Below are 18,596 nucleotides of genomic sequence, written 5' to 3'. Positions count from 1 at the left end.
TCTTACGTTTCTTGTAATATTCTGACTCCTGTCTACCAATTCCCTTTTGATGTTTTCGCCACTGGCCTAAACTGAAAGTAAATTTACTGTTCATCTACCAGCACGTCTTTAGAGGTCAGAACATCCTGCAGAGACCTAATAGGCCACAGAAAGAACATGGAAGTCTTACACATATACAGTACGTATCTTTCAATCAGAATTGAACCCAGGTTACTGGAGTTGTGCGGCAGCAGAAACAACAACTGGCCATCGTGTCTTAAACTGAGTTACTCATTTTTAAGCTACGATATCGAGTTCTAGATTCTCATACATGATAAACATCCTCCACATCATCCTGGCAAGACCTTTCAAAATCTTGCGTGCTTTAACAAGTTCTATCTCATTCTTCTAATCTCCAGCTAAGAATGGCAATCAATCTTTCTTCATAAGACCACCTGAATTTCAGGTATTGATTTAGTCAAACTTTTCTCAACTGATTATGAAGCATTAAAGTCCTTTGTTAAATAAGGACACCTATAGTTAATACAGCACTCCAGCTGTCTTTTAGAACTAAAGCACAACTCTTCAGTACTCTACAACCATCAGGTTGCTGAACCAGCATGGATAACTTCAAAGTTCAAAGTTCAAATTAAATTTTATTATCAGAGTACATCTATGTCACCACATTCAACCCTGAGATTTGTTTTCCTGCGGGCGGACTCAGAAAATCGATAGAATAATAACTATAACAGGATCAATGAAAGATCAAGCAGAGTGCAGAAAGCAACAAACTGTGCGAATATAAATATAGATAAATAGCAATAAATAATGAGAACATGAAATAACAGGATAAAGAGTCCTTAAAGTTGGACCATTGGTTGTGGGAACATCTCACTACTCCGAACTGATTCAAAGATCTACATTTTCAAGGACACTTTACAACTCATATTCTCAATATGATTTTTGTTTGCACATTTTGTCTTTTTTGCACACTGCACATCAGCCTTTGCTTATGTAGCTTTTCATGAAATTTTATTGCAAGAAAATGAATCCCAAGTTAGTAAGTGATAACATATACATGCTTTGATAAGAAATTTTCTTTGAAACTTGAACCTTTTTACTTTGGCAATAACTGATACTATTGTTAGCTTTCCGAACAACTAGCTGTACTTCTCCACTCCTCCCTCGTGTCAACAATTAAAAACCTGTTTGATTTCTGTTTTTTTTTCCCAGAAGATCTGATGAATGGTCACTTATTCTGTTTCAGACCATGCAGAGTAGTCCAGCAAGTTTTGCTCTTATTTGAGTTCTCAGATATTTCAGAGATCAGCATCAGAAACACAGGGACACAGAGTTATTCTGACAGAGAGGTACAAGGATGAATTCAGTACCTACCATGTTATCTTTAATGACAGAAGGTGTCCATCCTTCAGAGGCAAATAAGGGATGGATTTTGTTTTTATGCGGACAGTCAAAGCATCGATTGATGTCATAGCCGTAGCTAAATAACATCCTAAGCATTACTTCATCATTTAATGCATACTGCAGAGCAGATGGGAAGTGAGTTGTGTTCACTCTACAATAGTAATTCACATTGGCTCCATGGCGAAGGAGCAAGTTAATGAGCTCATAGTTGCCGAACCTCACAGCTATGTGGAGACAATTGATGGGATCCTGATTTGGTAGTGCACCAGCTTCCAGAAGGACTCGAGCGGAGCGGATATCATTATTTGATACAGCGAAATAGAGGGCAGATTTCCTATGATCATTATAACTTCTGCGAAGCCAGGGACTGAGCATGAAATTGACATCGAAGTGAGACTGGAGAAGCAACTGGAGGCATTCTTGCTGTCCACCGGCTGCTGCAGAGTGCACCGGGCTTATGCCGCTCTCCTGGATAGCAGAATAGTCTGTCACTGGAATTAACAGCTCCAGCAACCTACACAAAAAAAAAGTTCAGAATAAACTACAGTGATTTTTTTTTAAATCGGCATTTGGTCAAAGTCAGAAGTAAAACAGGAAATTTAAGAAATGCACAGTTTGTCCCAGGTCTTGCTGAGTTGGATTGCTTTTTTGAAGCTGCTGTGCAGATGTAGAGTTGTTCCACATTTACACAGAGGTTCATAAAAGCTTCCCGGCCAACTTTGGCAAGGTCATTTGGTGTACCAGAACAAGCCCAATACAGGAAAATCTGGCACAACAACATATCAAATGGCAAAGCCACGCCACTGGGCTCTGTCACCTGCCAATGCCATCAGACTTCAATGACTTTGACTGCCCCTGACACTGAAATATTAGGGATCTGGAGCTGCAGCTTGATGACCTACTGCTTACTAGGGAGAGTGAAGAGGTGATAGACAGGAGCTACAGGGAAGTAGTCATCCCTAGGCTACAGGGGTCAGAAAACTGGGTGACTGTCAGGAGAGGGAAGGAAAATGCCCGGATAGTGGAGAGCACCCTTTTTTGAGGAAATTACAAGTAGGCTAGACAAGGGAGATGCAGTGGATCTTGTATATTTGAATTTTCAGAAGGCCTTTGACAAGGTGCCATACATGAGGCTGCTTAACAAGATAAGAGCCCATGGAATTACGGGAAAGTTACATACGTGGATAGAGCGTTGGCTGATTGGCAGGAAACAGAGAGTGGGAATAAAGGGATCCTATTCTGGTTGGCTGCCAGTTACCAGTGGTGTTCCACAGGGATCCGTGTTGGGGCCGCTTCTTTTTACATTGTACATCAACGATTTGGATTATGGAATAGATGGCTTTGTGGCTAAGTTTGCTGACGATACAAAGGTAGGTGGAGGGACTGGTAGTGCTGAGGAAAAAGAGAGTCTGCAGAGAGACTTGGATAGATTGGGAGACTGGGCAAAGAAGTGGCAAATGAAATACAATGTTGGAAAGTGTATGGTTTTGCAGTTTGGCAGAAGAAATAAATGGACAGACTATTATTTAAATGGGGAGAGAATTCAAAGTTCTGAGGTGTAACGGGACTTGGGAGTTCTCATGCAGGATACCCTTAAGGTTAACCTCCAGGTTGAGTCGGTGGTGAAGAAGGCGAATGCAATGTTGGCATTCATTTCTAGGGGAATAGAGTATAGGAGCAGGGATGTGACGTTGAGGCTCTATAAGGTGCTGGTGAGACCTCACTTGGAGAACTGTGGGCAGTTTTGGGCTCCTTATTTAAGAAAGGATGTGCTGACATTGGAGAGGGTTCAGAGAAGATTCACTAGAATGATTCCAGGAATGAGAGGGTTAACATATGAGGAACGTTTGTCCGCTCTTGGACTGTATTCCTTGGAGTTTAGAAGAATGAGGGGGGACCTCACAGAAACATTTTGAATGTTGAAAGGCATGGACAGAGTGGATGTGGCAAAATTGTTTCCCATGGTGGGAGAGTCTAGTACGAGAGGGCATGACTTAAGGATTGAAGGGCGCCCATTCAGAACAGAGATGTGAAGAAATTTTTTTAGCCAGAGGGTGGTAAATCTGTGGAATTTGTTGCCAAGGGCAGCAGTGGAGGCCAAGTCATTGGGTGTATTTAAGGCAAAGATTGATAGGTATCTGAGTAGCCAGGGCATCAAGGATTATGGTGAGAAGGCGGGGGAGTGGGACTAAATGGGAGAATGAATCAGCTCATGATAAAATGGCGGAGCAGACACGATGGGCCAAATGGCCGACTTCTGCTCCTTTGTCTTATGGTCTAATGGTCTTATGGAAATATTGAAAAACTTTTCTGTGTGATAAACAAGTCCAAAGAGTCAAATATCTCAGAGTAAAAAGAAAAATCACCTACAGTTTAGAATTCCTATTGTTCTGCCTTACATCCTTACAATGATCAGTCAAATGGAATGTAGTTGGGGGAGAGGGTAGATGATGGTGACAGATGCATTGGCAAAGCAAGTTCAGGGTCTGTCCTTACCTTCACCTGAGCTGTCAACTTCTTGGAATTTCTGTGGATGCATGCTAAAATCTCACCATGTGACTGCTGGCAAAACCCAGCAAACTTGGCAATATTGTTTCAGGTTTACACTCTTGGATGATCTAAAAATTTGAATTATTATTGCTTTCTTCCAGTTGGGCAAGTATCAAACTGAATTTTTGCTGAGATTTTTATTTCTCCCTGGTTAAACCTGTCACTGAAATGGATATTAGTGCTTTAATAATCATCTTCAGGACCTTACCCAACAGAAGCTGCACCTGACGGCACAGCTCGTGGGGGGTAGGAGGTGGGAAGAACAGCTCTGTCATCAACACCAGCAATTTGGAATGATTCCCCCTTTTCTTTTTATTGTGGTAGAGGAGATGCATTGTTTTTCAAGCTATACCAGGTCCCTCTCAGGTTACAAATATCGCACACATATGAACAAGGATTTGGGAGACTGGTTGGATGGATAAGGATGAGTTTTCCAGCTGCTGTGAAGCTTCTGTCATCATCTGCTTCACTGGAGTGGGCCACTTCCAGCCGGCTTTTTGCCCCCCCTTCCTACCCTCCGCCCACCCACAACACACCAAGATGCAAAATACAAAAAGTGAGTCAAACAGAGCTGGGAGCACTGAGCAGGCTCACTCACTCGCTGAGGCAGAGAGACCAGCCAGCAGCTCGCCCTCCCATCACAGTCGTTGCTATTAATCACTCCAACTCACTGATCTTGTTCATTTCTGACTTACAAACATTTGTCAGGAACCTGGGATCCACCTGTAAAGAATTTGAAAGCTGCATTTCAGACAATAGAGAATGTCATTAAGGGCGACAAGATTCACCTGTAAAGAATATGAAAGCTGCTTTTCAGACGTCATTAAGGGGGTTAAGATATGTCTGTTCTCTACCGAAACCACCAAGCTGGTTGGACTACATTTTTGTTTTTTTTTAATTTTAGAGACCCTACTCAGAATAGGTCCTTACAGTTCTTTAAGTCGCAATGCCCAGCAACCCCCAAAAACCCCAAATTAATTCCAACCTAATATCGCACCACGATAGCGAAGCTGTTTGCACGATGCTATTCCAACTCGGGGTGTTGGAATTCAGAGTTCATTCCTGGAAAGCTCTGTAAGGAATCTCTGTACGCCCTCGCTGAGGAATGTGTGGGTTTTCTCCAGGTACTTCGGTTTCTTCCCACAGTCCAAAGATGTCGCAGGTAGGTTAATTGGGTATTGTAAATTGTTTCAAGTGTTTCACCTGATTATTTTGAGGGTATGTTTTCTAAATTACCTTGAAGATTTACGTGGGAATGTGTGCATCAGGATGGTTAACATCACTAAGCACAACTGAATGAAGCTTAGATAAAGACTCAAACATTGAAAAAAATTCTGAAGACCTTTAGGAGTAGAGTATTACCCATGCATCTATTCATTGTTGGGGCCTCAGTTGTATCCTAGGCTAGTGATTTTCTATTTCTCAACAGAGCAGTCACCAGCTGGGTTGCAGGACCAGACTCGGAATGAGTTTTATTATCCCTAACACATGAGGTGAAACTTGTTGTTTTGCAGCAGCAGTCTGAAAATCTGAAAAGCACAAAATAAATAAATAGTACAAAACGAAAGAGATAAAAAGGTAGTGTTCATTGGGTTTGTAGACTGTCCAAACATTTGACAGCGGAGGGAAGAATCTATTCTACGTGCCTTCTCTTTCCGGTAGCAGTGAGAAGAGGGCAAGTCCCGGGTGATGAGGATGCTTAATGATGCATTCCACCTTTCTGAGGCACCTCCTCCTGAAGGTGTTCTTGATGGCTGGGGCCGTTGATGGAGCTAGCTGAATCTATAGCCTTTGCAGCCTCTTTCTGGGCCGTAATCAGGGACTCATCAGAGAATCTGAATGACTAACACCATGATTGTCACGGACTTTATAAAAACAGTCATAAGTGAATGAGTCCACATAAAATCCATTCAGTTTTCCCCAACCAGAAGCCCGGGATGAACCATGTGATCCTCATTCTGCTGAGGGTCAGATCAGTGACGTTCATTCAGGTCTGGCGACTAAGCAAGATACAGGAGGTCCAGATAAGACCTCTGGAAAGCCATCTCATTTGCAGAGTAACAATTTCAGACTAAATATGAATCACTGAAGGATGCTCGACAGCTGTGGCAGGGCTTGAATGCTATCACCTCTTTCTAAGTGAAGCCAAGTGACACGGATGACAACAAGGCTCCACTCCAAGATGAGCTCGGTGCTCTTCCTTCAGTTAGTCCTGACGAAGGGTCTCGGCCTGAAACGTCGACTGCGCCTCTTCCTATAGATGCTGCCTGGCCTGCTGCGTTCACCAGCAACTTTGATGTATGTTGCTTGAATTTCCAGCATCTGCAGAATTCCTGTTGTTCGGTGCCTTCTATGCTCGCTTTGACCATCAAAGCACGGAGGAACAGCAACATTCATGAATTCCCACAGCCCCTGATGATCCTGTGATTTCGGTCTCTGGGGCCAATAAAGACTCGCTTCATATTTAAGACCATGAGGCTAAGCAGAGCTCCAATGCCATAAGCAAGTTGGCTGACGACACCACTGTCGTTGGCCGAATCAAATGTGGTGATGAATCAGCATATAGGAGAGAGACTGAAGATCTCGCAAAGAGGTGCCACAACAACAACAACCTCTCACTCAATATCAGCAAGACCAAGGAGCTGATTATTGACTTCAGGGAAAGGAAACCAGAAGACAATGAGCCAAAGCTCATCAGGAGATTGGAAGCGGAGAGGATCAGCAAATATACATGCCTCCGTGTTATTATTTCAGAAGGTATTTCCTGGGCCCAGCGCACAAGTGTCATTACAAAGAAAGCACGGCAGCACCTTTACTTCCTTAGAAGTTTGTTAAGATTGAGCGTATCATCTGAAACTTTGACTTCCATAGATGTGTGGTGGAGAGTATATTGACTGGTTGCATCACAGCGTGGTTTGCTCCTGAATGGAAAATCCTACAAAAAGTGGTGGATACGGCCTAGTCCATCACGGGTAAAGCCTTCTCCAGCATTGAGTACATCTACATGAAGATACGTCACAGGAAAGCAGCATCCATCATCAGGGACCCCACCATCCAGGCCATGTTCTCTTCTCGCTGCTGCCATCAGTAAGAAGGTACAGGAGCCTCAGGACCTATTTCACCAGGCTCAGGAGCAGCCATTATCTCTCAACCGTGAGGTTCTTGAACCAGAGGGGATAACTTTACTCAGCTACACTCGCCCTATCTCTGAACTGTACCTGCAACCTATGGACTCACTTTCAAATTCTTTTGTATTTGCACAGTGTGTTGTCTTGTGCACATTTGTTGTTTGTTTATTCTGTTGGATGCGGTCTTTCATTGATTCTATTCTGTTTCTTGGATTTATTACGTGTGCTTGGGTGGTCTGGGCTATTTGTTTAACATGCCAGGCCAGGTTACAAACCAGCTTGAGTGTAGGAGAACGGGCAACAATCTTACTTCGGATGAAACCTCAGCAGAATTACAAAAGACTGTGAAAATATCTGGTCAGTTCCTCTATAAGCAAAAAATATTGCAAACGTTAGAAATCAAAAATAAATCAGAAATTGCCAGCAATACTCAGCAACATGTGTGGAATGAGAGTTAGCGTTTTAGAAATAGAGCCTTCCACCAGGAAGTTCACCAGCTCTCGTAATAGGGATTCATCTTGAAATACACTCTGCGTCTCTCTCTATAGATGTCCGTTGATATTGCCAGCATTCTCTGTTTTATAGTCAGTCCCTTCAATCCGAATATAAAGCACGCACAAAAATTTACCACACAAGTTCTATTTACAGCAATGCACACAAGCTTTATATTTGTCTTAATTTTAGTCACATTAATCGTACTTTTCATTTTTAAAACTATAAAGCTCTGCAATTTCACCTTAGGCTTTTATTCAACTACCAGATATAACGAACAAAAACGCTGTTGCCGATATATTTTCCCCAGACTCACTTATAGTATCCTCTGTAGGCTGCCCTGTGAATGGGCAGATGACCAGAGTATTTAGGAACGTTGGCATCAGCCCCATACTCCAGTAGAAGGGCCAGGCATTCTGCGTTTTCAACTGCGGCAGCCTCAAATAATACAGACACTCCATCAGATGCTTGAGACAAGACATCAGCTCCTGTGAAACAAAGCTGAGTTAATACAGGTAGCAGTTCACTCTTCACCATTTTAACCTTGCTTTGGAATGACATCTTGTTTTGAGCGTGGAAGCCTCCTCTAAACTGTGGAGAGTAAAGTGAGATAAGTTTGAACATACTCAATCCACTTCCCAACAAGGAAGAGTCTGCAGTTGAATGCCCTAAGGTATGGTTAAGTGTAAAAAGCAAGGTCCACGTGTAACAGTGCAGTTTCTATTTACTTATTGAGATATACCACAGAATAGGATCTCCTGGCCCTTTGAGCCTTGCTGCCCAGCAACCCCTGATCTTAACACTAGAGCAATCACAGCGCAACTTACAATGACCAATTAAACTACTAACCGGTACGTCTTTGGACTGTGGGAGGAAACCAGAGCACCCAGAGGAAACCCACACATTCCACGGGGAGGACGTCCAGACGTCTGACAGATGACATCGGAATTGAACTCTGAACTCCAATGCCCTGAGCTGTAATAGTGTCACTTTAACCACAAGGCCACTGTGGCGCTCATCTAGGAACTCAGCCCAGACTAAAAGATTTCCTGTACTGAATAGTCAAATTCACATCACCCTTTGCCAGCAGTAAGGTTAAGACAAATTCAACTGAAAACTTGGAGCGAAACAAAGCCCTGCTGGTGAATATTCCAAATCAGACTATTACCCACCTTGAAAAAAGGACTACATTTGAATAGCTATAAATATCCTCAAATTACATAGCATTCAAATACAAAGCTATCACACCCCTAAATGTGGACTATATTTTCCCACATCAGGCAATTAAATACACAAATACTATTGTTAAGAAATGCAGACCAAAATTTGAATAATGAAAAGGCCAAAATAGGTGGACACTCTAAGCAGCTTGGACTTAATGCAAAGTAAACATTGCACATAAAATCAGGACACAGGTTAAAGTTTGATAAAAGATGAAAGGAAGACCTGCACTTATGTCGTGACTTTCATTTATCTATTAGGATGTCCAAACCATACTTCCGGCACTTAAAGTGAGAGGGAGAGAACTCAAAGGAGATGTGCAGGGCTAAGTGTTTTTCCACAAAGAGAGTAACGGGTGGCCGGAATGTGTCCTCAGGGGCGATGCTGGAGGCATTTACAATAGAGGCTCTTAGATAGGCACGTGAATGTGCAGAAATAGATGCATTGGGCTATGTGCAACCTGAAGGGATTAGTTTAATAGGCATCAATGCCTTAACAGTCTGCTCCTCTACTGTATCGTTCTATGTTTTGTATAATCATTGTTAAAATACAATTAACACAGAACAACTTCCTGCCAAACATCTGCGTGATCATAGAATACTACCACACCACAGAAACGGGTCCATCTAGTCTGTGATGAATCATGAATCTGCCTAGGCCCATCGACCTGCACCCAGACCAGCGCGATCCACACCCCTCGTTTACCTATCCAAATTTCTCTTCAATGCCGTAATCGACCTGGCATCCGCCACTTGTGCTGGCAGCTCGTTCCACACTCTCACCACCCTCTGAGTGAAGAAGTTCCCTCTCATGTTCCCCCTTAAACATTGCATCTTTCACCCTTAATCCATGACCTCTAGTTGTAGTCTCACCCAACCTCAGTGGAAAAAGCCTGCTTGCATTTACCCTAACTATACCCCTCATAATTTTGTATATCTTATCAAATCTCCCCTCAATTTTCTACATTCTAGGGAATAAATTCGTACCCTACTCAACCTTTCAATACAATTCAGGTCCTCTAGTCTCGGCAATATCCTTGTAAATTTTTTCTGTGCACATTCAATTTTCTTTATATCTTTCCTGCAGGTGGGAGAGGAAAACTGGACACAATATCCAAATTAGGCCTCACCAATGTCTTACACAACTTCAACATAACATCCCAGCTTCTGTACTCAATATATTAATTTATCAAGGCCGATGTGCTAAAAGCTTTCTATACAACCCTATATACCTGTGATGCCACTTCCAATGAATTATGGATCTGTATTCCCAGATCCCTCTGTTCTACCACACTCCTCGGTGCCCTACTGTTCAGTTTGTAAGATCTACCTGGTTGGCCCTCCCAAAGTGCAACATCTCACATTTGTCCGCATTAAATTCCATCTTCCATTTTTCAGCCCATTTCTCCAGCTGGTCCAGCTCCTGCTGCAAGCTTTGATAGTCTTCCTCACTGTTCACTACACACCCAGTTTTGGTGTCATCTGCAAATCTGCTGATCTAGTTTACCACATTATCATCCAGACCATTGACACAGATGGCAAACAACAATGGACCCAGCACCGATCCCTGTGGCACACCACCAGCCACAGGCCTACAGTCAGAGAACTATCTCCTACCACTCTCTGGCTTTTCTGCCTGAAGACAATGTCTAATCCATTAGGAGGTCTGTAATATAATCCCATTAATGTGGTCATATCTTTCTTATTCCTCAGTTCTACCCATAAAGCCTCATTAGATGTGCTCTCCTTTCCGTCCTGTCTGAGAACTGCCGTGACATTTTCCCTGATTAGAAAGAACATCCATCCTTCTTTAACCTCCTGCTCTATCATGACTAAAACAACAAAACTCCGGAATACTGAACTGCCAGTCCTGCCCGTCCTGCAACCAGGTTGCACTAACGGCTACAATGTCATAATTCCACATGCTGATCCATGCCTTAAGCTCATCTGCCTTTCCTACAATACTCCTTGCATTGAAATATATGCAGGTCCGAGCATTAGTCCTACCATGCTTGACCTTTAGATTCCTGATTTTGTATGTAGGTTTAACAACATCTTTCTGCACAATCACTCCACTATCTGTTCTGGCTGCCGCTGGATGCACTTCGTGCAGCTGTGGTCGTCAGGGACCTTGGAGGTCTCGCTACCTACCCACATCCTGCAAAGGGAGCATTCCTCTATCCTGCCTGGCATCCCCACTGCTCTAAATGTGAAATAAGAAACAAAGAAAGAATAAAAAACAACAAAAAAAATTGGTCTATGCCTCTCCTAAGCCTTGATAAGCTAAAACCTCATCTCCCACTCTAACACTGGCCCACTCACACAATGGCTGCTCTGCTTAAACCTACTTTTTTTTAATTGGCCCTTGCCAAGTGCTTAATTATGCACAATGCAATGTCTCCTTGGAAACTGTGGTGTGAAAAATGTGCTGACTGCCCCTGCTCACTTCATTTAAGCTCTCTCTCCCTCTACGTGATCCAATGCCTCCTTGGGAAATGTGATTATAACCAAATATCTTGTCTGAACAAATAAACAAGCAATCAGGACTTTAAATCAAGGAAATATGCTCTGGTGGAACAAGACAAGCTGCGTTTCCAAGCAACCTGCAGAGCACCTCAGCTTTTCACCGCATGCGCTCATGATTATAGACGAGGAAATAGGGAACAGTGCAAAATCTGGACATGGCACAGTTTTAAGGATAGCAGCAAATTGTGTAGATGAGACCACTAATTTACAGAAGAACATCCACGCATTAAATCAAAACAAAATTAAAATACTTGATTTGGAAAGGTAGGAACGGTGAAGTTCTATGTGGGGAAGGATGTGCTCTTAAAGAGTAACAGGAGGAAAGAGTCGTAGAAAGAAATTGGAACATGTATTTAAGATCATGAAATCCCAACAACCTGCGTCTTTTCAAATATTAATCTATCGATCTTCTTTTCTGTTACATTCCGAGCGGTGAAAGTGAACTGGTCCTGGCTGGTATTGCATACATAGTCAGGAAGTGGGCTAAAAAAATCAACAGCAAGAGAACAAATTAGCTTTAAGACCATAAGACCAAAAGATACAGGAGCAGAATTAGGCCATTCAGCTCATTGAGTCTGCTCCACCATTCCATCATGGTTGATCCATTTCCCTCTCAATCCTATTCTCCTGCTTTCTCCCCATACGATTTTGCACCATGACTAATCAAGAACCTATCAACCTCTGTCTTAAATACACTCAATGACTTGGCCTCTATAGCTGCTTGTGGCAATGAATTGCACAGATTCACCATCCTCTGGCTAAAGAAATTCTTCCTCATCTCTGTTCCTCTATTCTGAGGCTGTGTCCTCTGGTCATAGACTTCCCCACAATAGGAAACATCTTGTCCACATGCACTCTGTCAATGCCTTTCAACATTCAATACGCATTAGTGAGATCCCCACTGTTAGAGTGATTTTTGGGAAAAGGACGTGTACATTTAGCAATTGCCTTTGGCTACCACTCTTCACTTCGGAAAACGTATTGTGCATTCAATTTGGAGTGCAGCTCTGAACAATAGGTTCCTAAAAGCTGTGAATCCCAGTCCAGAAAATGCTGATTAAAATTCATTTGGATGTCTGTGGTGTGGATGTGAATCAGGAGGTGTGAAGGTTGTATGTAGTTCCAAAGAAAGCATTGTCCATACATTGTAAATATGGAGTTGTCCTTTGGTGTTTGGCACATAAAATACTGAGCCCCACATTTGGCCAGCAGACCTTTCCACCAAAAGTTTCTCCATGTGATGTCTGCTGTACCTCACTTTGTCGAATAAAGAAGTTGCTTTGTATCTACCAGTAATTTTCTCCAGTTACTTCATTCATGCAACAACACCCACTCGTTCTGCTAAATTCCAGAAAATGAAGGCCCAAAGCCATTAATCACTCCTCATTCCTGGAATAATTTTCATGATCCTCCTCTGAACACTCCAATGTCAGCACATCCTTTCTTAATTAAGGGACCCAAAACTGCTCACAATACTCCAACTAACGCCTCACCAGTGCCTTATAAAGCCTCAGCATTACATCCTTGCTGTTATATTCTTGTCCTTCCTAAATTAATTCTAATATTGCATTTGCCTTTCTCACTACTGACTTTAGGAAATCCCAAGCCCCTTTGCACCTCGGATTTTTTAATTTTTGCAATGTTTAGATAATAGTCTATACTTTTATTCTTTCTACCAAAGTGCACGACCCAGCACAGTATTCCATTTGCCACTTCTTTGCCCACTCCCCTTATTTGTCTAAGACTTTCTGCAACCTCCCTGCTTCCTCAACAATACCTGCCCCTCCACCTATCTTCGTATCATCCACAAACTTGGCAACAAAGCTATCAATTCTGTCATCCAAATCATTGACATAAACTGTAAAAAGAAGTGGTCCCAACACTGAACCATGTGAAACGCCAGTAGTCCACAGAACCAATCAGAAAAGGATCCCTTCTTCCTACTCTTTGCCTACTTCCAATCAGACAATGTTCTATTCATTCTAGAATCCTTCCTTTAATACCAGAGGCTCTTATCTTTTTAAGCCACCTCATATGCGGCACCTTGTCAAAGGCCTTCTGAAAATCCAAGTACACAACATCCACCAATTCTTCTTTGTCTATCCTTGTCATAGTTCCGTTTGGCTGTTCCCGTTTAAAGCTCCTTTCTCCCTGATTATGCCCTAATTTCAGCCATTAGATTTCCAATTGCTGCTAGTTTACTTAATGACGGTACACCTGGTTTGCATCAGAGACTGTGAAATAAGCACGATGGCGTCACTACACAGGTTGCCAGTTTGTTGGTCTGTTCTTGTGTGATACTTCGTGCTCTCCTTCGCTTAGAACCGTGAGTTCTAAGTTTAGTTCCAAGTTCTGCTCTAGTTTCAGGATAGTCTAAACTCTATTCAGAAGTCAAGGGATAGAGTTTAAGAGTCGCGATGTAATGATGCAGCTCTATAAAACTCTGGTTAGGCCACACTTGGAGTACTGTGTCCAGTTCTGGTCACCTCACTATAGGAAGGATGTGCAAGCATTGGAAAGGGTACAGAGGAGATTTACCAGGATGCTGCCTGGTTTAGAGAGTATGAATTATGATCAGAGATTAAGGGAGCTAGGACTTTACTCTTTGGAGAGAAGGAGGATGAGAGGACACATGATAGAGGTATATAAGATATTAAGAGGAATAGACAGAGCGGACAGCCAGTGCCTCTTTCCCAGGGCACCACTGCTCAATACAAGAGGACATGGCTTTAAGGTAAGGGTTGGGAAGTTCAAGGGGGATATTAGAGGAAGGTTTTTTCCTCAGAGAGTGGTTGGTGTGTGGAATGCACTGCCTGAGTCAGTGGTGGAGGCAGATACACTAGTGAAGTTTAAGAGACTACTAGACAGGTATATGGAGGAATTTAAGGTGGGGGGTTATATGGGAGGCAGGGTTTGAAGGTCAGCACAACATTGTGGGCCGAAGGGCCTGTAATGTGCTATACTATTCTATGTTCTATAGTCCCTGTAGATACCCGTCTCCTTGTCAAGATTCCTCTAGTTTGCTGTTCTACGTTCACATCTACGCCAGCATCCCCAACTCAGTCGACGTGCCGGTGTCCTGCACTTGGGTTCTCCTCAGTTGTCCCGTGCAACAATCCTGCTTGTAATTTCCTCAAAGAATTCCAACAGATTTGTCAAACAAGGTTTTTCTTTTAAGGAAACCATGCTAATTTTTACCTGTCATATCATGTGCCTCCTTCCAATTCATCCGCCATTTGCTTGTTCCCCACTGCAACCTCTCCAGTGCCACTTTCCAGCTATCAATATCTAGTCTTATCTCTCTTTTATTCCATATATCTGAAAAAACTTTTGGTATCTTCTTTGATATTATTAGCTAACTTACCTTCATATTTCATCTTTTCCTCATTATGGCTTTTTTAGTTGCCTTCTGTTGGGTTTTAAAAGTTTCCCAATCCTCTAACTTCCCACTATTTTTAGCTCATTTGTATGCCCTCTCTTTTGCTTTTATGTTGGCTTTGACTTCCTTGTCAGCCACAGTTGTGTCATCCTGCCTTGAGAAATCTTGTTCTTTGGGATTTATCTATCCTGCACCTTCTGAATTGCTCCCAGAAAATCCAGCCATTGCTGCTCTCCTGTCATCCCTGCTGGGGTCCCCTTTGAATAAACTTTGGCCAGTTCCTCTCTCATGCCTCTGTAATTCCCTTTGCTCCACTGTGATACTGATACGTCTGAATTTAGCTTCTCCCTCTCAAATTGCAGGGTGACCTATCATATTATAATCACTGCCTCCAAGTGTTCCTTTACCTTAAGGTCCCAAATCCAATCCTGCTCATTACACAACACCCAATCCAGAATAGCTGATCCCCTGGTGGCCTCAATTACAAGCTCATCCCCTAGTGGATTCAACTACAAGCTACTCTAGAAAACCATCTTGTAAGCATGCTACAGACTCTGGCTCTTGGGGTCCAGCACCAACTTAATTTTACCTATCTGCCTGCATATTGAAATCTGCCATGACAATCGTAATTCACCCTCTTGACATATCTTTCCTATCTCTTGTGTAATATCTCTTGTTAATTTGTAGCCCCCGTCCTGGCTACTGTTCAGAGGCCTGTAGAAAACTCCCACTGGAGTCTTATTATTCTTGTAGTTTCTTAACTCTACCCACAAGGATTCTACATCATCTGATTCCATGTCACCTCCTTCTAAAGATTTGATTTCAGTTTTTACTTACAGAGCCATGCCACCTCCTCTGCCTACCTGCCTGTTCTTTCGATTAAAATGTGTACTCTTGGATGTTAAACTGCCTACCATAATCTTCTTTCAGCAATGACTCAGTGATGTCCACAATGTCATACCTGCCAATCTCTAACTGTGCTACAAGATCATCTACCTTATTCCGTATACTGCATACCTTCAAATATAACACTTTTTGCCCTGTATCTGTCACACTTTAACACAGCAACTCATCGCACTGATTGTAAATCAAATGAAATTGTTGAATAAATGGTTTCCAGGTCTCTTCAAATTTAACCAAAGGATCAAAAATGACACTTCTAATTTTTTCTAAATTTAAACATGATATGGTTTGGGAAAACCATTGAAATGTAGTAGGGGGATTGGTATCTTTCCAATTCAATAAGTTGGATCTTCTAGCCATTAATGTAACAAATGCGATCATCCAACAAGCTGAAGAGGATAAACAGCTATGATCCATCATTGGTAAACCGAAAATTGCGGTAATGGGGTAAGGTTGTAAATCAATGCACAAAACTGTTGAAATAATATTAAAAATATCTTTCCAAAATTTTTCCAAAAAAGGGCAAGACCAGAACATATGAGTCAAAGAAGCTATCTCAGAGTGACATCTGTCACAAACAGGATTTATATGGGAGTAAAAACGAGCTGGTTTATCTTTAGATATGTGAATCCTATGTACCACCTTAAATTGTATCAACGTATGTTTAGCACATATAGAGGAAAAGCTAACTAATTGAAAAATTTTCTCCCATTTCTCTATAGGTAAGTGAAGTTGAAGTTTCCTTTCCCATTCATTTTAAATTTTATCTGATATACCTGGCTGTATTTTCATAATTATATCATAAATAGTTGTTATTAAACACTTCTGATAAGGATTAAAACCTAAATTTTTTTCACTGGTATCAGTTGAGTATGAAGTTGGAAAAGTAGGTAGCGTAAGATTTTTAAAGTTTTTTATTTGTAAATATCTAAAAAAATGGGATCTGGGCAAATTATATTCATTGAACAACTGTTCAAAAGACATGAAACAGTTATTCGAGAATAAATCATGAAAGCATGTTATACCCTTCCTTTTCCATATCAAAAAGACTTGATCCATAACAGAAGGTTGGAAAAAAAAGTAGATAAAATAGGGCTTGATCCTTTAAATTCTTAGTAGGTCCTAACCTGTTGAACTAGAGAAATCGTTTCATTTTCACTCCCAGCTGTTTCTGGCATCTCCAAGCCTGAATGCTTGAAACCATCATGCACAGAACAGTTCTAAATTGTCTTACCGCTTATTTCTTGCCATCTGTCAGTGACAAAAACTGCTGCTTTTTGAACACAAGCACACATAATTTATGCTATTTGAAAACTGTTCGCTCTAAGCACAGTGTATTGTCTATCGGCCACACAGATGGCACTGGTTTGAAACTGTTCAGCAACAGTCTCCTGTCCCAATTAAGTGGCATAGTGTCCCAAATAAACTAAAGGAATCCTGGCTATTTTCTTGAATAGATTTTGCTCCTTAAGAGTTGTCCCAAATAAGTGTCTGCCATGATTAACCGATGGACCAATTAACCAGAATCCATTGTATTTGAATACTCTGAATATTCACAATGGACACAGTGACTTTCTGTTACCACAATTCCATGGCTCTTCAATGTGAGGTAGGGGTAGGATGTTTGTAAAGAACAAGTGAATTTTGACTCATTCATCTAAAATCTCTCCACCATTGGAGTGCTTCTAGTATCATCTGTCTTTCAATGGGGACTTTTTTATGAACAGTCAGCAGCTTCTTTATTTATGGACCATGTGATTGCCAGGATTCTGGAACTAGAACTACAAAGGTCATGCTTTTTTTTGTTGTACTTGTCCTAAATTAATCATTAATAATGCGCTGGATGTGGATTTGAATCTCAGCCAGGACACCAGAGCCACACACCATCAGATTTAGCATTGACTGACGGTGAATCAGCTTCTAGACATGAGAGCTCCCTGATTAATATCAACACCATAAATGATGCATTACCTTTCTGGAGTAAAACTTGCACGATTTCTGTCCATCCGTTTTGTGCAGCAAGAGCCAGTGGGGTGAGTCCATAGGAACTCCTGGGATCAATGGCAGCTCCAGAACGAATCAGTAAGTTAACGATATCCGCCCTACCCAGTTTAGCTGCTTCGTGCATTGCTGTCCTGTCATTCGTGCACCTCAGGTTCACGCTAGCCCCAGAATGGAGCAGCAGTGTCACAATATCAACAGCTTCATTTCTAATAGCTTTGAAGAGAGGAAATAAGTTTCAGTGATTTGTCATAAATGATGTATTCAGAATTTAGCCATGACAGAAAACTGTTTGTAACAATACTTTGACTGTTGGCGGCAACAAGGTTAGAAGTTTCCACCAGGAACCTCCTCACATCAAATTTTAAATTTTCTTGTCAAACTTCCTCTGTGGACACTTGTTTGAAGTTTTTTTTCTCTTTCTCACACACATCTTTCTGCTCTACTCCATGTTTCTTGTAAGTTGCACACTGACTGCACCTTGACTGAAGTAGGCAGGCAATTTTTTTTGAATCGAAGTTCAATGTCCCCTGGTAGCTTGCAAAAGGCTCTGAGTTTCAGTTCCCTCACCCTCTCAGTTTCAGTTCATTGACTCCATCCCCATTGAGAGTAGCGGGTTTGGTAGCTTCCTCACTGCCGAATCAGAGTTGTTGAAAGTTTGAAAAACAGAGCTAATCTAACACTTCAGTTTGGTACAGAGGAAGAGTCGCCTCATTGCAGATTCTGACTATCAGATAAAATCAGAGATTTCTGTTTCAAATGAATGTAAAAGATGCCAAGGTGCTACTTTGGGTATTCCAGGTTTCCTGGCCAATATTTATTCTCAAACTACTTACTGTCATTAAGGAACAAAACAAATGATTATTTAGTCATAATCATTTTGCTGCTTGTGGAGCTTGCTGTGTGGAAATTGGTGATTATTTCATACAGTACAACATAGACTACACTTTAAAAAGTACTCACTAGCTTTATGTTGCCATTGCGATGGTGCTT

General features: G+C 41.8%; 1 protein-coding gene across 4 annotated transcripts in view; it reads right to left on the bottom strand.

The window, feature by feature from the left end:
• Nucleotides 1-18,596, bottom strand: part of LOC134356851 (dynein axonemal heavy chain 12-like) — a 51,147-nt gene that overhangs the window by 14,784 nt on the left and 17,767 nt on the right. For all 4 annotated transcript variants that reach the window (XM_063068050.1, XM_063068051.1, XM_063068053.1 and 1 more), the window contains 3 exons: nucleotides 17,574-17,819; nucleotides 7,891-8,062; nucleotides 1,375-1,918 (listed from right to left, as the gene is read on the bottom strand). In XM_063068050.1, coding sequence (XP_062924120.1) covers nucleotides 1,375-1,918; nucleotides 7,891-8,062; nucleotides 17,574-17,819 — 962 coding nt within the window. The remainder of the gene's footprint in view (nucleotides 1-1,374; nucleotides 1,919-7,890; nucleotides 8,063-17,573; nucleotides 17,820-18,596) is intronic.

This window comes from Mobula hypostoma, chromosome 15 (genome assembly GCF_963921235.1).
Source record: "Mobula hypostoma chromosome 15, sMobHyp1.1, whole genome shotgun sequence".
Lineage (NCBI taxonomy): Eukaryota > Metazoa > Chordata > Chondrichthyes > Myliobatiformes > Myliobatidae > Mobula > Mobula hypostoma.
This window is presented reverse-complemented; position numbering and strand designations above follow the sequence as displayed.